Genomic DNA, 25,782 nt, shown 5'->3' with positions numbered 1-25,782 from the left:
TGCTCTAGGATGAAGAGAGTTCTCAGAGTGAGGACGATGATGATGTAGGGAGAAAAGGCAGAAAAAAGAAAGGGGACAATGGAAGAGAAAACAGCCTGGTTAAGAAGAATGTGAATATGATACAGAAGAGGAGAAATTACTGGAAGTGAGACACAGTAATCTCTACACAAAGGGCAACATTTGGTATAAAGTTTCTGAATTCCACATGTATATTCAACTTCCTTTGTACACATTAGCAAGTTAACCTGAGGAAAAATTACAGACCGAAAAATGTCATTGAGGCAGAGATAAAACAAACTTAAGAATTCTAATCTTAAATTTGAGCTATACTGTCATGTAGGTGATCTCAAAGGAGATTTTCCCAATGTCTTGATCCAAACAGCCCCTCAGTTCATGTCCTTGTTCCCCAGACGCTCTCATTTCAGTTAAGCCCATGATTTCCGTTGTGTATCTCTTCAAAGTCAAGTGTGTGTCGGGTCTGTCACTGGCCACAGACCAATTGTTATTAATGGCTGAGATTTCTTCCTGTCCACTGTTAAGTCCACTCTTCTCTCAGCCCAGACAATACAGTCTCGAGATCAGAAATCTCATATATAATCTGCACTTTTTCTTGCATGAGGAAAAAAAAAACCCAAGAACATGGGAACGTACAGCTATCCCGTGTTAACTATTCCTGGATGTCACCCTGCAGCTCTAATTTCTGCTTTCTCCTCTGCATTCTGGGTACTGCTGCCGGACTTGTCAGCACCTTGTCACGGCTTCCTCGTGCGTGGGCTACCATCGGACTCTGTGTTCTCAACAATTATCCATAAAAAACCCTACAGAATTCTTCACAAGTAAAAAATATATATATACATATTAACAGGTAAAAAAAAAAAAACAAAAACGAACCTACTTTAAAAAATTTAGTATCCGGAAGCAGGTGCTGTTTGTAAATGCTGCTGTGTTGCCTCATCTTTTCCAGTCCTGTGTTGCTCTTTTGTTCGTGGTGTGGCAAGGATGTGGGAGCCAATATGATTTAACTAAATAATACACAAATGTCAAGAACACTTTCATGTCTTGTGTACAGACCAGAATAAATTACTCCGATGGAATGTTTGCTTTTCTTTTCAGGGAACAACCCCACAGTTTACAAGGAGCTATGCTGACAAGAAATGGCTAAGAAATATTATTTAAAGTAACCTATTTTAATGTAGGACTAAGTGTCTGAGGATTTCATTCTGGTTCAAAAGACAGAGGCCAGCAAAGGAAGTTGACAGGCAGACAGCAACGAGAAAACAATCTTGTCCGAGAATTCTTTTTTTTTTTTAATTTTTTTTTTAACGTTTATTCATTATTTTCGAGAGACAGAAAGAGACAGAGTGCAAGCAGGGGAGGGGCAGAGAAAAAGGAAGACACAGAATCCAAAGCAGCCTCCAGGCTCTGAGTGTCAGCACAGAGCCCAATGCAGGGCTCGAACCCACGAGACATGAGATCATGACCTGAGCTGAAGTCGGACGCTTAACCGACTGAGCCACCCAGGGGCCCCTCTTGTCCTAGAATTCTTACGGGCAGTGGGGAGAAAAATAAGTCCAGTAAGAAATGAAAATGAGGAAACTAGTTCTCAGAATTAAAGGTGAACTGAAAGGAATTGGCAGCTGCCTGGACATGCCAGCCAGAGAGGCCATGGTATCTGCTACACGTGACAGACCGAGAGACAACTGCAAAGCTCCCCAAACAACTCGCCTGAAGGGCTTGCCAGGAAGCCAGATGCTGCTTCTGGAAGAATATCTTCCGTGGTTGGGCATCTGGGTTCAGTGCTTTCCATTTAAAGAGGAGAAAGAAGGTGGTAAAAGGCAGAACCATCACTGCCTTTTAAAAAAACGTGCTTTTCTCTAAGTGTGCATACACACACACATGCGCACACACACACAGCATTAATGAATGTGGAATTGAAGCTTGTTTTTAGAAAGAATCCCAGAAATAAAACTTTCCCTGGTGCTTTTTGGGTGGAAAGCAATGTGTTAGAGGGAGGGAGGAGGGAGAAAAGGAGGAGGGAGGGAGGAAGGGAGAGAGATTGAGGGAGAGAGAGAGAGAGAGAGAGAGAACAGATACCCAGAAAACCCCCTATATAAATATGTCAATTTACTAATTAGTTAGGTAATTTTATTTAAAGAGCTGGGATTATAGCTGGTGTTCAATTAAAAAGGGGGGGAGGATTCAAGTGATAGGCCTGTGCCTCTATCATAGTTGGCTGGTCTTTCTCACTTTTTGTTTTACCATTCCTTCTTCCCTGGAAACATAATCGAGTATTGGTATTGGCAAGAAGGCAGAGTGTGGTCTAGTGGACTGGAAATCAGGTGACTTGAGGTCTGGTTGATTTTTTCCCCCTTCTACTTTGAAGTTTGCTATGTCTCTGCTCCATTAAACAGGGGAATCAAATTTTTATATACTTAATAACAGAAGACAAGCTTTTGTAATCAAGATAATTTTTGTTTGTTTGTTTCACCTAATGCTAAAGAATTCAAAGTGGTTAGGAAATCAGTACTGAATCTAGAACCAACGATGGACCGGATGATTGTGTTGATAGGCAATAGGAATGATAGCCTTTAGTTTAGCAGTGGGAATAATGACAGAAGATGTGAAACGAAGTTTTTCTATTCCAAGATCTGTTACAAATACCAGACAATTAAGAAATCAGAAACCCTGGCATCTCACCCTGGAGTGCAGTGATTGATCTAACAGGCTCCAGTACTGACGGGTGGTCACAGAGTCCCTGACCAAGGCTCCCTCAGTAGGGGAAGCCTCTTTTACTATTCATTCATTGTACTCAGGGCCTCTTAACATGAAACCTTAATATTAATATTGCTTCTTTTGCAATTAGAGCTGCTTTTCTCTTCATGATGATGAAAAGATAAATATCAGGTGAGGAGACAGAAACTTGAGAGGAACCGCTTGCTAACCAATCCCCTCAAAATGGAATATTCTCTGGTTGTAGTCTGAACTACATATCAAAGTTCCAAGATTCCACTTGATCTTAACTGGAACCATTACTAGCTATTCGATTATTATTTTCTCACTCACTGAAGTCATGTGATTCCATCTGTTCAACGAAAATGACTGAGTATCTATGATATGTGGGACTCTGTACTAAGCTTTGGGGATATAACAGGAATCGAAGTGACACAAATTCCTGGAAACTATGAGCCAACGGCAGAGTTCAGTTCTTTACAATTTCCATCTTCATCGATATTTTCAGGACCTGATTATGCTATAGAATAACAGTTTTTTCCTGCTAGGTTATTATATGTATTCCGATGATTTCTCAGGAACCAGAGAATAAGGATTAGAACAATAGCTAGTCATTACCAGAAATTCTGCCTAATGTTCTGTTACGAGAATTTACTAGGCTTCCCATGGAGGAGTAACAATTGGAGCCACAAAATATAATACCTCTGTGCTTGCCAAGTTTTCTATCACCAGGCATGCCATTCTCAGATCCTTTTCAGTGTCTTCCTCTGACCACTCTTTCAATGTTAGACACCCCTGGGAATCTGTCCTCAGCTCCCTTTTGGCTCCATACTGTCCTTTGCCAGTATTCGTGACCATACCCCCATTGCCGCCTTTAAAATGATGACTCCCAAATTCGTATCTAGATCCCAATCACCTTTCCTGCATTCCCAGCAGATTTTGCTTATCCTTGAATGGAATTCACTAATGAAGTATAAAGAATGACCAATCACATCACAGCCCCCAATTTTCAACTTCTGTCATGCCTCTAAGTTTAGTCTTTTCTTTTAGTGAGTTGAGGGTATCACCCCTCAGCTAGTTCAAAACCTGGGTGCCATCCTGAAATCCTTCTTCCTTACCTCTTGCATACATTTGGTGGGTATGTCCTATTGAATCGACCCTCTCTGTGCCTCTTGTATCCACCCCTGTTACCTGTCCCCTCCCCCAGCATCTCTTCAGTTTGGGGTCTCTATCTTTGACCCTCGCCCCAGGCTCTTAACTGGTTTCGCTATCTCCAGTTTGCCCTCCTACAGGCTACCTTAAAGACTGTGATCTTTATAAATAGAAATCGCATGACCTTATCTCCCTGCTTCTGACCCTTCCACGATTTACCTCATGTCTACAAAATGAATTTCGAATTTCGTAAGAAAGCCTGTGAAAGGTTCTTCGCAACTTAGCTCTAGTTCACTACATCTTGGGCTTATGTTCTGCTACTTCTTTTATGCTTCCTAATCCTCCAATCACGTCAGAGGATTCACTCTTTCTTCGCCATACCATAGGTCTCCAACACCACACGTCTTTGTCCACAGTTCTCTGTGCTTGTAGTAGGCCTGCTGGCTGCCTAACTGACATCTTTAAGATAGCCTGTGCCATCTCCTCTGGGAGGCATTCTTTGGTGTCTCTAGGCTAAGTTCCAGCTCCTGGTTGGTGCTCTCACAGTGTCTTGCAGTATTGCACCATATTTATTGCAATTGTTTACCAATTTATCTACCCCAGGAGGCTACAGGACAAGTGAGGGTAGGAGTCTTATGTATTTCCCTAGTATTGAGTTTAGGGGGTCAGCAAACTTTCTCTGTGAAGGGTCAAAGTGTAAATGTTTTTGGCTTTGTGCAACTTGTCACAACTATTAACTCTTGCCACTGTAGCATGAAAGCAGCCTTTGACAATACACAAACATATAGGTGTGTGTATGTTCCAATAAAACTTTATTGACAAAAACAGGCAACAGGCTGTATGTAGCTTGAGGGTGGGCCATACTTTGCCAACCTGTGATCCAGTCCAGTGCCCGGGATACAGAGGGCACTCATTTAAGACATAAAGGAATAGACAGGATTTCACAGTTGATAAACATTTTAATAAGTGTGAATTTATTTGACCTATTTCACATATGACCAAAAGGGAGGGTTAGAGATATTAAAAGGTTTTCTTTAATGTTGTACAGCTTCTAAGGGGTGAGGTTGGGACTTGAGCCTATGTCTTCTGATTCCAAATCCCTGGTTCTTTCCATTAGTTAAAAGGCCAAGATTCATAGTGGAGAAGGATGGGGCAACTTACAAAATTTACCTCTTATGAGAAAATACCCCCATGGGGTGGACCGCCACTAACAACAGGGAAGACAGTGGTAGATGGACAGTAGTCATTTTACGTTTTGTTTTGTTTCCTATTATTCAATGGGTAATGTCACCATTCAAATGTTAAAATAAAAGATCTAAAGTAATAATTTCCCTCCTGTCTTAAAAACCTTATCTCCCAAAGCCTTCCTCCAAAACAAGGATCCACCACTGGAAGGATCATTGAACCTTAGTCCCCAGCACACAAACCTTATAAATCCTGTGCCAAGATGTCTCCTAAGTAGATGACATTTTAATGATTACTACAGGGAGTTGGGAACTATTGCTTCATCCTCACGATCAGAGTAATTAATTTTCTTAACTACCAGGCCAAATTCTGCCACAGGAGTCCAGTTGAGAAATTTCGGGCCCATAGGAAGTACATTAGCTCTTCAAAGTGATTAGGGTGCCATTTCAAATACACAAGCAAAGGAGCTATTAGGCTTCTGGCTTATTTCAAACGACTTGCAGCCCTTGTCCCTCAGGAAAACGAAAAAAAAAAAAAAAGGGAAAGAAAAAAGAGAGAAAAAAGAAAATAACAATTTGTACAGGTTCCTCATTTTCCAGTAAAAATACCCATGGCCTGCAAGTCATTGGCTATCAGGTATTATGGTTGGGTGAGCAACCAAAGTGTACAGAAAAAGGGGGGAGTGCCAGAGACAGCACAGAAAAACATAGCCTGATCCAAAGCACACCAGAGCTGAGCACTCAGAGGCCTGACGGGAGGCAGAGAGCTTCACCAGCCATTGCTCTTAAAGACCAGAGAGAAGGGCAAGAGATCATGGGCTTTCAAGTTCATTCTTTAGGCAAGTCTCATTGTTTCTCCCAAAATATCAGAAATGCTCACAATGCCATTTTAAAGTCACGGTGGATGAATTATTTCCTTACCATTGTATCCTCATACAACTCTTGTATTTCTAGGCCATCATCATTTGAGTTGCCTCTGATATGCTTTTGTAGAATATTTTATTTAACATCCATGAAGACCACAGAGAAGCTTTAAATATCAGTTTACTCTCAGAAAATAGCCACAGCTCAACAGTTTCGCCTTTCAATGAGGCATTCAACTGGCATGCTTCCATGAGATTTGTCTATTCAGCCATATCATTCCTTCACCTTGGAATTCTATGAACAGCTGGGCGATTTTCTTAGAGTCAATGCAAAAGGGAAGATTTTTTAGTTTTCTTTTCAACCTATTTTACAAAGTGCAAGTCTCCTATAAAAATGTTTACTTGCATCTAAAGCCTGCAGCAAATATATTCTTCCAAAGCTATTTTTGAAACTCAGTGAATGACATGATTTCATTAGTCATCTCTAAAAGCCACCCATTTCTAAGATATTTTGAGTTTCTCTGAACAATGTATACTACAGGGGAATTAAGTGTTTTATCATATGTTCCCCCACTTAAAAATTTGAGATTGTTTTGGCTTCCAAAATTCATGCCACAAAACTAATCTGGCTGGCGAGTTCAATTTAGCTTGGTAGGTAGACATACTTTTGTATTTATTTTCTCTAAGCATCATGTATTATTTTTATCCTGGAAATAAAAACAAGGTGGGAAACGACTTCAGTAATAGCTAGAACACCTTACTCGTAGTAATGGCAAAAGGAATTCCAGAACTTCAAAAGATCAGTGCTACATATCAGGTTGATATGTAGTTGGTAGGATTCTAGGAATGTTTATTTACACAGGGTGTTTGAGGCACAGGATAAGACCCTACCAGCTTCATAAATATCTCACTTACCAGCACCCATAAAGCCAGTGTGGTGTTCTGGCAGAAAATTCTCACTGTGGGAATCATTCTGTTAAGTAAGATTACAAGGCAAGAGATCTATCTTGAGGAAACTGCTGTAACGGGCAGCTCTGGACAAGAAGCATGGGAAAAACTGTCTATCTCCAGCCTCATCATACCTGCCTCAGAGTTAAGGTAGAGTAGATGATCTTAGCAAGTGCCCACTTTGATGTGTTCCTAAGAACACAGAGCAAGTCGCAGATGAGGTTGATGGAGAGTCATGGACAGAGTAGAGTTTGGCTGAACAGTTCACAAGGGACTGGCGGGTCGGGTATCATATGGTTTGTCAAACAGGTAAAATCAGCCTCAATGGGACTAGGGGAAAGTGGTTGAGTCAGACCAGGGAGGGATGTAGGTTCTGGAAAAAGATTTTGTGTTGAGATAAAGAATTTTCTGAAAGCCAGGAAATTTGGCAACCCAGCTTCTGCAGTTCTTCCTATATTTATTTCATTAAAAATTATCTTCTATTTCTCTCACTGTAAAAATAATACATATATTTACGTATAATATTTGTCTAGAATAATAAGTTATAAATGATAGGTACATAATAAGTGATAGCTACTGCATGAAACTCTTTTTTATTGTTTATTTATTTATTTTTGAGAGAGAGAGACAGAATCCGAGCAGGGGAGGGACAGAGAAAGGTGGGGGGGCAGACACAGAATCCAAAGTAGGCTCCAGGCTCTGAGCTGTCAGCACAGAGCCCAATGTGGGGCTCAAACTCACAAATCGTGAGATCATGACCTGAGCCAAAGTCGGACACTTAACTGACTGAGCCACCCTGGTTCCCTACTTCACCTGTTTTCTTAACCTCAGTGTCGCCTTCTATACCATTGTTAGGAGAGAAAAAGCAACACATGGCCGAAAAAAAACTCCCATAATTTAATGACTCTAAGAATGAAATATTAACATTTCAACAAAAATTTTTGCAGTCTTTTCCAGATGCACACATTTTCCATATATCTATGGTTACACTCTCTTTGAGTATATAAGATATTGTATCCCTGACTTAAACATAACAGATCTCCAAATACAAAAAAATCAATCAGTCATGAACTACATTTTACTAAGCTGATACGATGTGTCATGTTCTATATACCTTCCCCTATCACCGAACACTTAGGGTGCTTCCAAGTTTCTACCAGCGCAAATACGACTATAAACCATTTTGCCTGCATAAACTGCCTCCCCCATTACTTAATATGACTGGCTCAAAAGACATGAAGAATTGAAAGATTTTCATTCTGGAAATATATTACCTATATGACTTTCCAATCATGCTGGTTGGTACATCCTAACTGGCAGCATATAAAGGGCTTGATCTAATATACACCCAACAAAATGGGATTCATCCTGTTTAATTAGTTTCCAATGATCTCATCTTCCTCTTTCTCTACCTTTGCAAAATAGAGAAAAGTTTGTTTCCTTCTAACCAGTGTCTCCTTTTGCCTTTTATTATTATTATTATTATTATTACTGTCACAATCACCCGGCGTTGAAACCTCAGACTTATCTCCATGGCTGACTGGATATGGGGATAAAGAAGTGACAGAAATAAAAATTGTGTGGAATTTTGCTTTGAAAAGTCTCAAGGTTTAAGCCATTTCTTTCCATTTGATGTTCATCACTCTAATCCAAACACAACTCCCAGGTGGCCTCCTGGGTCTTTTCTCCTTCGATCTTGTTTGCCTTACACTCTGTTGTCTGACTACTTTCATAAATATTGAGCACATCATGCAATTGTCCCATAGATAAAGTTTCAGTGGTTCTCTATGGCTTATATAGCTCCTTTGCCTGGTTCTACTACCCATCAGCAACTAAACCTTATCTTTGTAGGTCCTCCTTCCTCATTAACTTCATCTTCACTTTGCCTCCCTGCCTTTCCAAAGAAGCAGGCTAAAGGAAAATGCATTTGACACATATTTTATAGAGATAGAACTTGCCATTTATGTGATGATTCAGAAGGTACTACAGGACCTTACGGTACTTATTACTGTAATGTCAATTTGTGAAAGTGGCTATTAATAAAGGTTTCTGGTTGATGGCATTTTGAGATGATAGCTTATTCTGAATTTCTGGTCTTATGTTATCACAGCAGAAGCATAGAACTTGACCTTGAGTTTGATCAAGAATGAGGACTCTGGACTCTGAGACTATTCAGCCTACGCAGCTGTTGTGTAATCTTCTGCCTAATGCATTCACAACCCTTTAAAACTTCTGGCTTTTGAGGACAGGACTGGGACCAACCCTGTAGTCCAATTGTGCCGTATTAAGCTTTCTCAGTTTGTAGTTTCTCTTTCAAGGGAATGTTTAATTCAGTGCGGTGCAAAATTGGAGTTCTATTCTGTTGGCTATAGAGTACGTAGGTCAAGTGAAATTTTTGGCACTTCATTACATTCCCTGACCCTCACTAAACAAACTTCAAAATATATATATTTGCAACAATTTGAAATAAACACTACACACAAGTGTTGATGGTAGATTTTCTGAAGAACTACCAAATGCATCAAGGCTAAGGAAAACATTCTAATGATTCTTTCAAACATGAATATTTTTAAATTCCTGTTAAACAATCTTCCTATTTAGTCTTCTCAGGCTTTGATGACATGCCACAATTGGCTGTTTATCAAAAACTTAGCAAAAAATGATTAATAAGATATAATCATGTGCACACACTTGTGCATAATTAGACCCAGTTTTAAAATCAGTGCAGGGTGGAATATGGTCACACCATTCAAGAAAGGTTGGCAACCTAGCAAATAACGCTTTTCTTTCCGTTTATAATAAAAAAATCATATGTGAATGTTGCGAAGGTGATATAATAATATGATCTTAAATCTTAGTTTAAAACATCTATTTCTATCTCTGCTGAACTGAGTGAAAGTTCTAACAGAATTGGGAAATTAATTTAGGTATAAGAAACATGATCAGGCATTAATTGTTATTCCTGGGATAGTGTGGCATAAAGGTGGAGGATTCTCATCCTTCTGAGATTTTTAATTGGAAGGATTTTCATCTGTTTTGTTTTTTTCAAAGGAGGATTTAGCTAACTCTACATTTCTTCATTTTATAGCTGTTCGTTCGGTTGGGGAAAAAAGGAATAATTGAGACTGAGTAATGGATATTTCTCAAGATCTCCAAGACTAGGTATTACATAGCAGTATGGGTATGATTTATGACTTTGTCCAGTTAAAGTTACTGGGATAAGCACTCCAGTATTTACTTGTAACCTGAAACCCTTTTCATGGTGTGCCTGGATCCTACGGGAAAAGAATTTACATTTGAGGAATGCTTACCTTGTGCCAGGCATTTTATATGCATTATCTTATTTAATTCTCATAACCACAAGGTATGGCCAATATTATTTAATCCGATTTTATGTGCGTGAGATCATAAGAGGAGTAAGGTATAAAATGAGGATTTGACTCTCTCGCTTTTTCTATTTCCTTAAAACCCAAGGTCCTTTCACTAAACCACATGGGTTTCCCATTGGAGCCATTATGTGGAGGTGATAAGAGAGGACATTCTGGCATTAAGGGAAAGTCTGAACTTTGACACAAGTTCTCCTCTGGGGTAAAATAGAAAAGAAACTAATATGATGAGTTAGATTAAAGCATGTTCCCTAATGCAGTAACTGATTAAGCAAGTTATGGACTATCCATACTATGGAATACTATGTCAATGTCATCATTAGAGAGAATCACATAAGTCTGTTTAATGAAATGGAAGGCTGTCCATGAGTTGCAAAATATTGCATAACAATATGTGCAAAATGATTAACTTTAACACAATAACAACCATATACACATACGTTTGCACGTGCTTAAACACAGGTCTGGAAGCATATATACAAAAATGTTGGTTACTTCTGCTCAGCAGGCTAAGAGTAACCAGTAGGCAAATTTTACCTCTTAATCTCTATGCACCGCTGTTGCTTAAATTTTGTGTGTGTGCAATTATATGTATTAAATTTACAAGTAAAAAGCATGTAATGGATTGGTTGAATAATCTGTAGGAATGACTCAACCCAAGGAATGGATGATTAAGGAGATTTAATCTCACAAAAGCAAAACAGTCCAATCTATTTGACACTCTATCAGGCTTCAACATTACTATATGTATATGGCAAAAGGTAAAACCTCATCACTTGTATTGCACTCTGTCTTATCTGAAGAAGGTGTTAAAAGAGAGCAAATGAGTACCAGTCATATCAAACTTAACATGTCCGAAATGGAGCTTTCTAGTTTGCTCTTCTTATTCAACCCATCTGTGTAGTATTACCATTTCTTCATGTGCCTAAGCCCAAATCCTAGGAGGCACACTTGCTTTCTCCTTTCTTTTTCCAGCTGTATTCTGACCAGCAGCAGATCCAACCTGACCTATCACCAATATATCTCTTTAAGGACTCCACATAAGCCATCATTACCTCTTGCCTGGACTCCATGGTTGCCTCCGTACAGGTCTCCTTGCTTCCATTTTACAAATCCATTGTCCACATGGCAGCCAGAGTGATCTTTTATATTCCCTCAATTTAGCACTCCTTATGTATTTTTATTGTATTTATTTATTTTCTTATTATTAATTTTTTAGAGAGAGAGGTGAAAGACAGAGAGAGAGAAAGAGAGAGAGCATGAGCTGGGGGGAGGGGCAGAGGGAGAGAGAGAAAGAATCCTAAGCAGACTCCACGCTCAGCACGAAGCCCAACATGGGGCTTGATCACATGACCCTGGGATCATGATCTGATCTGAAATCAAGAGTTGGACGCTCAACAGGCCGAGCCACACAGATGCCCCAGTTTTTCCTTGCATTTAGAATACAATCCAAATCTCTCACTGAGGCCCACAAGAACCTATGTGATCTGATACCAGTTGATCTAATGGCTAGGACCTTAACTCCTACCACCATCCTTCTAGTTCATTAAGCTCTGACTATTCCGGCTTGCTTCCTGCTTTTCAAATACATCAAGCTCTGTGGGTCGCTGGGTATTTACACTTGCCTTTTTTTTTTTTTTTTTTTTTTTTTTGCCTTCAATACTCTTCTCTTAACTTTTTACATGGATGGCACCTTGCCAATATGAATCAATGTTTTACAAATGAGGAAACTGAATTTCAGACAGTGTAAGTAACTTATTCGTGGTCATAGCACTTGCTACATGATGAAGCTTTGTTTTGCACTCAGTTCTGAATTATTTCATGCTCTTCCCATTACACTAGATAATGAAGACAGTCCATCCTATGGCTGTGGTTAAGGTTATGACAATAGATGAGCAAGTATCTGCTTGCTGAAAAGACCAGGAAAAATAAATTATTTTAAAAGTTGCTTTTATAGGTTCTCCTTCCTACCTTTAGCACATTCTCCAACTTCTTCAGGAAGACTTACACTGGCTAAGGGGAAAATTTGAGATAGATACATTTGGAAAATCTTGTCTGAGAGATGTGAAATTCAATACTGCTATATAAGAAATGAGAATATGATGACCCAATCAGAACCCCTTACAACTTACTTAGTTAGATGTCCAAAGAGAATTTTCATGGTGTCACGATTTGGTGGAGGGAGTTTTTGCACAAGAGACTTTATAGTTTCAATTCTTGTGTTGTAGTCTTGCTTTTCTGAAAAATAAATAAATAAAAGGAAGGTTGGAAAAAAAAAAAGAGATTTTATAGGTGCATGAGGGAATTTTCTTAGGAGAACTTTGGAGTAAGATGTAGCAACATAAAGTCCTAATCAGCAACCAAAGAGAATAGGTGTATTCAACGTCCTTATCATGAAGTTTTTTTTTAGTTTGACTCTGATGTAGATCATAGTAATACCAAGCAGCAACAGCGTAGCTTTGACATAGTCTTCTTGTTAAGATCAGTTATTGAATCAGTTTTATAAATTCTTTATTGTTTTATAAGACACAGTAGGGTGAATAACGGCTCTCCAAAGATGTTCGTACCCTCATCTCTGAAACCTGTGAATATGTTGCCTTCTATGACAAAAGGGACTTTGCCAATGTGATTCAATCAGGGACTCTGAGATGGGGAGGTTATTTCGGAATGATCTGGGTAGGTCCAGTAAAATCACAAAGGTGGTTAAGAGAAAAGCAGGAGGATCAGAGTCAGAGAAAAAAGATGATGTATCAATGGAAACAGAAAAATAAGTGGCTATTTGATGAAAAGCCATGGGCTAAGGAGCGAAGATAGCCTCTAATAACTGTAAAAGTCAAGGAAAGAGAGTCCCCAGAAGAAGCACAGGTGTGCCAACACCTCGATTTTTCCCAGCGAGACAGATTTCAGGCTTCTGACCTTCATGAGTGTAAGATAATATGTTTGTGATGTCTGAAGCCACTGAGTTGTGATAACTTGTTATAGCAGCAATAGGAAATGAACAGATGAGGACACAAAATGTGATTAAATTACCAATATTTTATTGTTCACTTGATTTTGTGGAAGGGTAAATAATTTTTTAAAATTTCTTCTATGTTATCTTTTCTCCCTAAGAGATTTTTTTTGCTATAAAATTAAAAAATGCAAACATTAAAAATTGAAGGCATAATACCTAGTCACATATATTTTCAAAAATATAGTAGGTTGTTTAAAACTACATACCGCCTAGATTGCTTTCTTTCATTTTCTTTCTCTTTTCCTTTAAGGGCATGGATGACATAATAAGAATTGACTTACTTAGCATCTAGGGAATTCATCTTACCATAATTTTAACCAGGACTTTGAACTGTGATTACTTATTCAACTTAAATACTTTATGCAAATTGACTTAGGTACCTTTACTTTCTATATTCTGTCTCTAACTTACAGAGCTCCTGGTGATCCTTAAGAGGTCACTGTTGGAAAAGACGATATAGAAGAATAATATGTAAGGCACGCATCCACCCAATATTTATTCTCTTCTTCTTGGCAAGACAATCCATTGTTGAGGGGATGGCTGTATACTCTACTAAAAGAGTTCCTTTTCCAACCTCCTTGGCAGCTGGAATGAACATGTGACCACATCAGGCCAATGAGACTTCAGTCAAAGTGATAGATAGAACTTCTGGAGAGGCCATGTGCCAGGAGCTGACTTAGCTTTTTAGCCTTTTTACCTTTCTGCTCCTCAAAATGTAAATGGAATGGTTGTACCATCAAATGACCTTGAGAATTGACTCCACTCAGCTGGAAGAAGTTTCTCTGAATCTGTGAAGGAGTCAAATCAGTCCTGTACAGTCTCTGGGTTTCTTTAACGTAAGAAAATCAGCCGGATTGGACCAAAGGCTTTGAAGATGAGTCTCTGATACTAAAGCCAAACACAATTCCTAATACAAAGTGCTTCTAAAAGCCCAATTCATTATCACCTGTTATGAGGTATATAAACTTTACAGAGTAGGGTAAGAAAGAGTTAGTTCAGAAGCTGGCAGGTTTTTCTTTTTTTTAAGTACACTGTTGCAAAAGAAACTTTTAATAAGGAATTATAGGAAAATATCCTGCAAAAGATGGTATTTGGCAACAGTGGAGTGGGGGGCAATCTTCCTAGTAGAACTCTGCTTGGAAACTTTTCTTCTTCCTCCCAAAACCACAAAGGCCTATAAATAATGCCTCCCACAGTTAGAGCTTTCAAAATTGCAGTTATTCTTAGAAGAGTTCCAACATAATATGGATTAAACAACTGCAAATGAAAGAGACAAAGGGGAAGAGAGAGAGAGAGAAATTACAAAAATAAAAAAGGAGAGAGAAAGAAAAAGAAAAGCCAGTTGCAACATCATAGAATACAGCAGATATAATCTTTCTGCCGAAAGGGTAGAAAGCCCCCTTGTTGCTTAATGATGGTAAGACAATGTGATGCTACATAGGACCAGCTGGAGGCTGTGGGATATAACTAACTCAGAAAAAATAAGTAAAACAGCTCAATAAAGAGGAGAGTGAAATTTGTGTAGTATGTCCAGGACAGAGCTCTTAGGGATACTTGGATACTTTGTATTTAGTCATCTGAAGCTGATACCACACACCAATGATTATATATAATTCACATCTAAATACATATATATACATACATCTACAAATACTTATACGCGCATTTACATATTCACGAGGTGGACACATTCTGCATAGTTGGTATGATGCTAGTAGGTATCATTTACCTGAGGACCTGGTGAACTTCTTGGTTCAAGCAATAAAGATGATATTGGGAGAGGAGAGGAAGGAAGAGGAGAGGAAATTTCCAATTTCACTGAGATCTCTCGCCATCATAATAATCAGGTCAGCATCAGAGTCTCCAAAAAAGCGACCAGTTGACATTGGGGACAGAAGGAGCAGTCATAAGTTAAGTTTGACAGACGATTAGGTGGACGGTGGCCTAAAATGGCTACATCTAACAGCAAACCTCAGCTTTACAGGGAACATATGACTCAGGTTTAAGAAACGTTGGAGGTTGCTTAATCAGAAGTATTTACATTTTCAAGGTCACTGCCATGGTGCTTGAGCCGGAATTAAAACTTTAATAAGCTTGTTTAACCACCAGGTAGAAGAACTATGAACTGCCCGAGACAGAGTCAGTTCTCTCTCTTGTGTGTTCCTTTGCACTTAGGACATTCTATTTATACAACATTCCACATGGTGTTTCCATGGCTTGAATGCCTTTTAAGTTCTCCCATTAAGCTGGGAATTTTCCTATAAAGCTGGACAGATTTTATACTGGCACATAGAGGGTTAAATGAATGAAGACAGAATTATCGAACAAATGAAAAACCTGAACATGGATTAGAATACACTGACCTTGGTTTGAATTCTGCAACGGCTTTTTATTATCTGTGTGGTCTTGGACAAGTTTCTCACTTTCTTTGAATAATATCTAAAAGGCTAGTTTTATGGATTAAACAAGATAGTATGCAATGTACCTAGCATAATGACTAGTAAAAAGTACATACTCCACAAATATTCACCCCTTTCTCACCCCTTTATTCACCCACAAATATTCACCCCTTTTTTGAGGCCCATGCTGTGTCTGGTTCATGTCTTATTTTCAGCAGTAAGCATTCTACCTGGTTGTAGTGGTCATCCAAAGTGCAGTTGCCAGTACTCAAACTGAGCTGCTGCCCGTTGGTGACAATACAATTGCCATGGTAGCCTGACATTTCACAGCACACTAGATACTTTGTGATCAACAGGGACTGATGATCGGATCGGTGAGCAATTCAGTTACATTTAAGAATCCTTATAAAAGTATATGGTGGTTCCCATATCTGCTTATAAGAAGCATTCTACACGAAGGCTACTTCATAGGAATATTTTCTCTCTCTTTCTCTACGTTCACACATACTTGAGAAATTGCACAATTGCATAGTGGTTCACGCATTGTGTGGCTATGTTATATTTAAGTACTGGAGGGGGAAGTGAACAATGGTTCAGAGAGAACTGGAGTATTACTAAGGAAGAGAAATTTGCTTTCCTTACAACATAAGCAGAACAAAATCTTTGAAAAGGTTATAGGAAAGCAGTGGTTTCCCCTTCAAATCAATACCACACCCACTCTTTCATAGCTTGTAGAATCAGGAAATAACGCAAATACTTCTAAGTGGAGGAACATCTAAAAATACAATTGGATACATTAAAATTGAAGTGACACCTTTTCAGATCTGGTTTATTGACGTGTCATATAAGGAATTGGAATCCACATACATAATACAGGACTGGTTAACGAGCTAAGATTCATATACAGCTTACTAAAGATGTGTCACCCGTCTTCATTTGATTCAGTGAGCACTGAAACACAGCATTTTCTATTAATATTCCTCCTTCAGCATATGGTTTCTCGTTATTGTGAAGTATTGAGAGTTTTGAGAAGACTTTGAGATACCTCTGACTTTTTTTTACATTGTGACCTAAGGGAAAGGGGAGAACTGCTTCTTTATGGAGAATTAGAGAATCTCTTAGGTAAATTGTGAGACTTCTGCAAAATCTTTCCAGTAACAAGCAACTCCATAATTCTCCACCCTTTCCCTCACATTTGCCCCTAACCTCATTCCCGTATGACTTATTTTTGTATTTACTCTATGCTTTATACTACCTCTGTTTTAGTTCTCTAACCATATCCCAACTGCCTCACCAGTCTCTAAGCTGTGAACATAACCTCCTCTCTAACTGCACACAAAACCTTTCTGTAGTGCTTCATTGTTGCCACTGTTGGGTGGCAAGAAACGTCTATGTAAAAATATGTATAACTTACATGTCCGTGTTAAAATAGTAAAATAGGAAACTATTTCTTCCTAATGCCTATCCCTCACCCACCTGGCGCCATATTCTCAAACTACATGAAACTCTGTTGTAAATGAACTTCTTGAAAAACAACTCCAGGCTACTTAGAGAAGTAACAGCTTCTACGTGATGTGAAATAGACTTTAATGTTATGATAAGGATGTGGCTTTATAGTTTTGCCCTGATTCATGGTTTTGAGGACACATTTTTTAAAAATATAGTTTATGAGAGTTACATTTACATTTATCTGCATGAAATGTTGCTACTAAAACAAGGACATTTAAAACCAAATGCCTTTTCTGCAAAGAGATAAGATAAAGTTATACAATGATTGAAAGAGTTCTGTGCAGTGCAGAACCCTGGACCTGGTGACCTCTGGACACTTTTCTGGCCTTATCATCCATGCATTTATTATTCTTAAGTTATTTATAGCCACATGTTAAATCATTTTCCAAAATTAAGTCTTCTTTGTTATGTGGGTTCACCCAGAGGAAGAAAAGACCAGATCCTCTCAGCAGCCAATATGTTGGTAGTACTACTCATTCTATTTATCTGTAACTCTTAAAGGACAACTGTACCCCTTTGTTTTAAAAAGGTCAGCAATTATCACAGCTGTTCTGCTCCTTAAAGTTATTCTGGAATGTATAATGCATCCTGTAAGAAAAAGATGGTAGTCTCTTATACATTAGGGCCATATTTGGAAGAAAGCAATTGAGTTTCTATTCAATTCACAATTTTTTGTACCATAACCATTTCAGAGTTTAGAGACTGCCCTGGCTTATAGGAAGAATGAGTATCATCAGATAACATTTTATGTGTTACTGTACCCTACAACTGAATACAAATCTCTGAGGACATGCCTTTTAATTATAAAACTTGAGGTAGATGCTGAGGAATCATCCAAGTCATGATAATTGCCTGATAAATTTCTTTAAGTAACTTACATTTACTTTAGGAAGAAGCATGTGAGGGCAAATCCAGGACTCACAGTTGGATTCAAATAAACATATACTTCAAATTCATGTTATAAAATAACAGAAGCGATATACCATGAAGGAGTCTGAAAGAACTCGGTGAGAATTTTATTCTGCTATATGATTTGGAGAAACATATGATATGTTGTTTGAATTTTTGATGCTTCCCATTCTTCAAAATCCCAAAAAGCCCATACCCCATAGGACTGTTTGTAGAATTAAACATTTCGGTGCACATCAATGCACAGATAATGAGTGCTTATTAAATGTAAGTCCTCTTCCAATGAAAATCTTTCTTTTGAATCATCCTCTCTCTCAGGGTTGGCACATGATTGCTCATAGTTCAAGGCTGTTTCCAAAATCATACAAAGCCATAAATATTAATCTTTAGTACCTTTTCCTAAAAACAGGAACAGCCTATAATGTGTGATATCTTTGTAAGTCCTCAGAATCATGCCCATTATCAAAGAGTGTTTGGTCATAATTCATAAGTAGATACATTGTATCATAAATAGAAGTGTCATTATGTCATAAACTAGGAATAACCATGGCTTCAGGCTAACCTGTGGTTGGCAATTGCAATTTTTGTAAGATTCTAACCACCCCACTAGCCATCTCCCTCTGAACCAGAAAAGCCTTGTTTTGTATTTAATTAAAAGGAAGGCACATTCTTTCAACGTTTATTTATTTTTGGGACAGAGAGAGACAGAGCATGAACGGGGGAGGGGCAGAGAGAGAGGGAGACACAGAATCGGAAACAGGCTCCAGGCTCTGAGCCATCAGCCCAGAGCCCGACGCGGGGCTCGAACTCACGGACCGCGAGATCGTGACCTGGCTGAAGTCGGACGAAAGGAAGGCACATTTTTAATGCCTGCAGATACCTGGTAAGTTTGACTTTGGGTGATGATAATCTATGTCAGAACAGTTCAACTTGAGAACGGAGGTATGTAACTTGCAGGGCACGAAAGATGCACCAGGAACTGAATACTGGCCTCAGGTAAGACCTCTGTCTCTCTCTCGTGTGGATTGCCTGAGAATTAGAATGAATCACCGCCCTGGCACACTTGTATGCCTAGTTTCTCCTTCCAAGAGATGTTAATATTTTGTCTGATTTTTCAATAAAGAAGGCTTTAAGGAATAATTTTAAAGATGAAATAACTCTCCATAGCTAAAAAATGTCAGTAGTGAAAATACTATGGCTAACTGATTGCCATAAGTCCATGGATTCCTTAACCTGTGAGGAAAGCTTCAGCATGGTGGCTACTTTACTATCACTTCCAGAGGCCATTTCTGGTTATTGTGCAGGAGGAGGCTGGCCTTTAGGAGCAAACCTAACCTTGTTAAGTGCAACCTTGATCTCTCTCCGTCTCTACTCTTATTCTCTGGCAATGAAGAATTAGAAAATTAAAGAAGTTAATTAGAAAGTTGAAAGAAAAAAAACCCTAGTTCTTAAATAATTTTTTTTAGAGTGTTAAACATAGACATGTGTACATGGTTGAAGAAAAAAATATTAATTAAGTGCTACGTGCAAACCTGTGGCAGATACAAAGTTGATTCTTGTCTTCTGTCATTTGACAACCCTGGGGGGGCAGATGTAATACACAATATGACATTAGAGATATTTAAATTTAAGACATATCATAATGTCAGGATCAGTGAAGTTTACATGTTTCTTCTGACTGAAGGGGCCCTCTAAATTGATTGTTAAACTCATATTGTTTCTGAAGTGTTAGCTCCTTATACCAAAAAATTAAAAATAATTGAGATATGTACCTAACACTAAATCAACAAATGTAAAATTTTATTTAATTATTTTCGGAAGGACCTAGAATTATTATTCTTAACTTCTTTATACAATTCCCCCAAATACATTCAGGCAAGTAATTAAATCACCTTTACTTTTTCATGTGACTATACCCATGTTATTCTAGGCACATCAGGTGCATTGACCTTACATTGAGGGCAAATTTGGAAAAAGTATTCAAGTTTTAATAGTACCTTAAAAATTTTAATGTTCATTTATTTTTTGAGAGAGAGAGAGAGAGAGAGAGAGAGAGCGGGGAAGGGGCAGAGAGAGAGGGAGACACAGAATCCAAAGCAGGCTCCAGGCTCTGAGCTGTCAGCAGAGAGCCTGATGGGGGGCTCAAACCCATGAACCGGGAGATCATGACCTGAGCTGAAGTTAGAGGCTTAACCAACTGAGCTACCCAGGCACCCCAGTAGTAACTTTTAATAAAGGGTATTATTGCTTTGGTGCAACTAGTTGTAGGATGAAGCGTTTCCTAAAATTCACCAACCTAAACCTGTCTCTCAAACACCACTTCCTGAATTTTGCAGCAACACCCCTCTTTGTGTGAATTGAAGAGGAAAGCAATGGCTGACACCCCAGTAGCGAACTTTACAGGAAAAAGTGTGATTGTATTGTCCTCCCTAGAATTTCTTGTTTTCAAAGTAATTTTGGAGGTGTCATGGTGGCCAAGTATATTTCTGTAACTTACAAATGATACTAATTCATCCTCAGGCGATAGTCTGTGCTGAGAAAATAAAGCTCGCTAGTTTATTTCTTTGAAATTCAGTTCTCCTGTGAGAATTTTCTTTAAACTATACTTATTCAAGCATATCTGCTTTTGCAAGCTTAAAACACACACACACACACACACACACACACACACACACACACACACACACGAGTTACCGTTTTGAGTCATTTGACATCTTTCTAATCATAAACCAGTAATTCTTTTCAAGTTATTCAAGTAGCTATTTATATTAAGCATTATCTTTGTACATTTTCATGAGGGTAGAAATCTTACAAATACTTTTCTAGATTTGAAGTTTTTAATATGTGTCTACCTCTTTCCACTGGTAGGTGAATTAAACTGTTTCTAGGGGATTTAAAAATCTCACTTAAAAACAACTAGGACTTGTCACACAAGCAAGAAAAATGTGAACTAAAAAAAATATTTTCCCCGTCTTTTAGGTTAAACGTAAATTTCTTTAAAAAAAGCATATTAAACTTATCCGTAACTATTCATTTTGAGCAAAAGACCTCTGAAGAGGAGTTAGTGCTTGGTAGGTGAACTGTTTTTCCAGCCAATCCATTTGACATGGCCACACAGTGACACTGAGAACAGAGGAGAGTTAATAGCACAAGCATCACAATCCTTTAAGAAAGGGGGAATAAAATAATTTTATGATTCAGCTTTATTTTTTAATTGTGAGACTTATTGTAAAAGAAGAAAAACAGGCAACATGTGGTAACTTTAGTCAGCATTTCTGAACTGGGAATGATAAACACCTCTGCCTGGCTCTGGCATTTATCAGGACTGAGATATTATTACCACATAGAGTCACAGCATGGTTACTGTTATCATCGGAAAAAAGAGCCAGCTAATCTTAATGGTTTGTAAAGCCGTTACCTGCACTGGTCTGACATTTATCATGATCATTTTACCACATGGGTCCTACATAGCAAAGGTCTTTTATCTGGAAGGGACATCACTATGAATTATTATTTGCAGCTAGGTAGAAAATTGTATGTTGTAGATACCTTTTCTCATTATAAATCACATAGTCACATTTCACCATTTCCCCCAGAAAGCTGCTGAGCCCAGGTTTTTTGCCACAGCTTGCTTTCCTCTCCATCTCTCTCTCTCTCTTTATAGTTTCTTGAAAATATTAGCCATTTTTTTCATTAATACCCTTAATATAATTTTTGAAGAACTATGTAGACAGTAGGTGAACATATGGAGATACTTTTATTATAGTTAGGGGACTTTCCTTCACATTCTGGGAAGGGACTGGCCAGTACTTTTAGAAATTGACGTTGATAAACGGTCTACTTTTGCTGTTGTTGTTGTTGTTGTTGTTGTTGTTGTTTCAAATGCTTATTCTCCTTTCTGTCTTGGTGGGCAGACTTTTTCTGTTCCTGACCTTGCCAATAGAGTATTTACCAGTAGATCAAACAAAATTTCCGATGCTTGATTTGAAACCCTCAAAACACTAATGCCATCTCTTGCCTGAAATCCTTAGCTTGGAAATGTGTTCTCAGGGGGAGAAAATAATACTTTTATTTTGCCAGATTGTGAGTCTGCTCAGATTTTGTTTTAGCACGTTACAATGGGGTAGAAGTTTCCGCCAACAAATTTGTTTAAAAAGATGCTTAGGTTCTATCCTTATCTATGTCCTAATCATTTAAGTTAACATATTATATAGAAGAAGTGAGGATATTAAAAGGTACCATGTTTTAGAACCATGAGACCAACTCAGTAAAGTGAAATGCATTAATTTGACAATGGAAAATTGCAGTGAAGAGCCCAAGTTGTTTACCATGGGGAAGAAATGAACAAATCCTCTCTTTTAAAAAGATTGAGACAACTAATCTTCTGAAAGAGATATTTATATATTTTCTTCTTTCTCAAGTGTTCCATTAGGAATAAACAAGCCAGAAATTCTGCACTTTTATAATGAAGAGGGAGGAGAACTCCTTGCCATTTTTGCATTTAGGAAGAAATGTGCAAGAAGAATGTGACAATTTAAGCAAATCAAGATTGTTTCAAATGGATCACAAACGGGACTTCGTGGGATATTTTATACTAGCATGTGAAGCAAACAGTAAATTTGAAAGGAGGATTTTCTCAATGGTCTAGTTCTGATGTGTTTTCCCATTTCTTTGTGTGTTTAAAAGAGGCTTGGATGTGGTGTTTTAATATTGCTTCGGCTCTTTTGCAAATGAGTTCTGGAGAAATATTCGCACATGAAGGAAAGCCGATGTGCTGTAATGCTGACAGCAGCTGGGGGGATATGAATGAAGAAACCAGATTCCCAAGGCTGAATTTAGCAAAAAATAAACACCTATCATTCCATTAAAAAAATTACCATTTTAAATGTTTATGGGCATCAATAGCAGACCACTCTCCCTTTGATAAAACCAATATATATGTATATATATGTATATATATATATATTCTTCCCCCCCCCTCAAATAACTCCATTCCTTAAGGGGTGTGATAGAAACTTTAACCTGATGTGCAATATTTTGCAGTGAAGTGCATTCGTTTGCTGCCCTTGTTACATTTGGTTACACATTATTTTTTATATTATTCTGCATTTCTTCCAAAGGAAACAGTTTCTGTTTCAGGAACCTGCCAGACATGCTTGCATAAATTTGGGTGTGGCGCAGGAGGGGGTGGTTGGAGGAGGTCATTTGTGAAATTAACGTGTCCTTTTACTGCTTAAGATGAGTTGCGCACACTTTGGTTCAGTCTTCTAAGATTTCATTGGAAAGCAGTGGTCCAGTATACCAACACACTGCCTTACCAATCAGAAAAAGGCTACACTGATTTCAAGTAAACAAACAAACAAACAAACAAAAAACAAGCTTTTTTATTCTTCTATTTCAGAATGACTCTTTTGTTCTAGTTTAACATTTTCCTGCCATTATTGCCTCCCCCCCCCCCCCCCCCCCCCACCAAACACTGCAACCTGGGAGTGCTTCCAATAATTAGCCAGGGGCTTTGCTGCTTGGATTTTTCTCCTTTTCTGGGGAACTGGGTGAATCGTTGAGTGCTAATGAATGTCGGAGACTTCTAGCAGTGGTTCGAGCCAGGCACAGCTCGGGCAGACGCTTTCAGCTTCCCACTGTGCCGCAGTGCAAGCCTCCCCGCTGGTATGTTTACCATAGTTTTAATGTCTGCGAAAAATTCCTGATGCAACCGAATTATGTGGTGCCCTCTTGTTTGTCTAACCCCACCCCCACGCCCTCCACCCCCAATTTGGCAGATTCCTTTTGTCCCTGCCTATTGCAGAAAGCTCCTTCTCAACTTTGTGGCCATCTTACCACTCCAATTCTTGCCATGAGAGCCCAGCTGCTCTGGAGGACCAGACACGGTCAATCTAGAAGTTTCCGGAGGATTACACACACACTACTCTACTTATGACACCTAATAACAGACATCCTCCCTTCCACTGCATTTGAATTTCATCGGAGGTAATGTTAGAGCAACAAAATTAATCATTGGTATTGACAAAACTAGCTTAAAAACATAAACGTGCTTGGTGAAATACACTGTGCCTTTAAAGAAATCTATTGAAAGACCTCAGACAATCACTGCAAACTAAATAATGTGCTCTAAGATGAAAACAACCAATCTGTGATTTGACTTGATTTATTCTTTGTCCTTTTCTTAAAAATGGTTATCTCAAAGAAAATGACCATTCCATTATATTGTAAATTGATGAATTCACCAAGTGTGATGCACAGTGAAGTTTTTAATGAATATTCATACAACTCTTTCAATCCATTAACAGGACTTAAGACAATGAGGACTTAAGACTCATTCCCATTTAGACAGTAGAGGGAAAGTGGAATTAATAGCATAAACAGCCCTCGGAAAGTTTAACTTTAATGTATCAAACTCCAGGTGCCAGAGTTTGAGGAAAATAACCAATAATAGCCATTTTTTACATATTTGATGGGACTGATTATGCAATGTGCAACTCTAAATGGCTTATAGCACATTGTAGCATGGTTCCATCCCATTGGCTACAGTAGGGTGCAGGCAGATGGATGACAGTGACAGGGAGAGAAGTGCTTTTGCTTAGCCGTGCGTTAAGATGCCATCCAGAAGCTCTGTGCACTGCAGACACTTCATTAGGATGCCAGGATAATGGTAAACTACCACTCAGAGTGACACCCCATTTCCTGCTTACTGAGCGCTCCAACCTCGGCAGATGTCAACAATCTCACAGTGCTACAGAGCAGACCTAACTTTCCAGCCACTTTGACTCCAATTTTTTCCTCCTAACAGTGCCATACATTATGTGCAATATGTAACGGCAAACACCTCACCAAAAACAAAATCTGCCCAGTTCGTTATGACTGGAGTGAGTGCTTAATTTTTTGCCTTTGAAAAGATGAGGTACAGCGATTTGGGTAAGAGAATACATCCAGTCACTAACCTAACCTCAAAATTTCTTGCTATGATTTCCATTTGTTAATCAGTTCAAAGTGTTAATTGTGTGGTGAACTCTGATTAATAGTAGTTAAACTCTGATCACAGGGGATATGACTGTTTCTTTTAATTAATGTCCATTCCAAAGGTAAGATATTGTGGAATTCCTTTGTTAAAGATTTTAAACTCCGTTTCGGTGCGGTTCTTAGTTGTCTGCCAAGAAAAGGCTGACTTGAGCATCTGGATGATATTTCCTCTGCAAATGTATAACTTGAGGCCATTCGCACACCACCTTACCAGCAATTCAAGCCAATAGCAACTTTTTTTTTTCCCTATAGTGTAAAGTCCAAAATTCTCTTTATGAAGAACGAAGGTGTAATTTAGATAATAAAAAGAAAAATTCCCCAGATGGAAAAATAATACTTTGAAATCTATCATGACGATACATGATTGATTTACATTTGTCATTCTAAGCATCTTCTTAGAAGTTCAAAGGGCCTTGCAAATGGCAGGACTAAAAATAAATATCCTCCTCTGAGGCCTGTTTCCATTTCCAGGTAAAGACGCAAATGTAAAGGAGATGTCATAGGCAGAGGTCACACTCCAAAGGAGAATTTGAATGCAAACTTTCAATGTGATATCCTGTAAAAAGAGGTGATGCAAATCTTGACTTTTGGTTTAAAGTGGCATCTGGTTGGCAACACCTAGCCACCTCTTGGAACCTGTCACTAACTCTG

General features: G+C 38.5%; 1 protein-coding gene across 4 annotated transcripts in view; it reads right to left on the bottom strand.

Moving 5' to 3' along the window:
• Positions 1 to 25,782, bottom strand: part of ARHGAP15 (Rho GTPase activating protein 15) — a 618,637-nt gene that overhangs the window by 49,366 nt on the left and 543,489 nt on the right. For all 4 annotated transcript variants that reach the window (XM_045479691.1, XM_045479692.1, XM_045479690.1 and 1 more), the window contains one exon: positions 12,396 to 12,501. In XM_045479691.1, the coding sequence (XP_045335647.1) occupies positions 12,396 to 12,501 (106 nt within the window). The remainder of the gene's footprint in view (positions 1 to 12,395; positions 12,502 to 25,782) is intronic.

Source organism: Leopardus geoffroyi, chromosome C1, assembly GCF_018350155.1.
Source record: "Leopardus geoffroyi isolate Oge1 chromosome C1, O.geoffroyi_Oge1_pat1.0, whole genome shotgun sequence".
Classification (NCBI taxonomy): Eukaryota; Metazoa; Chordata; class Mammalia; order Carnivora; family Felidae; genus Leopardus; species Leopardus geoffroyi.
This window is presented reverse-complemented; position numbering and strand designations above follow the sequence as displayed.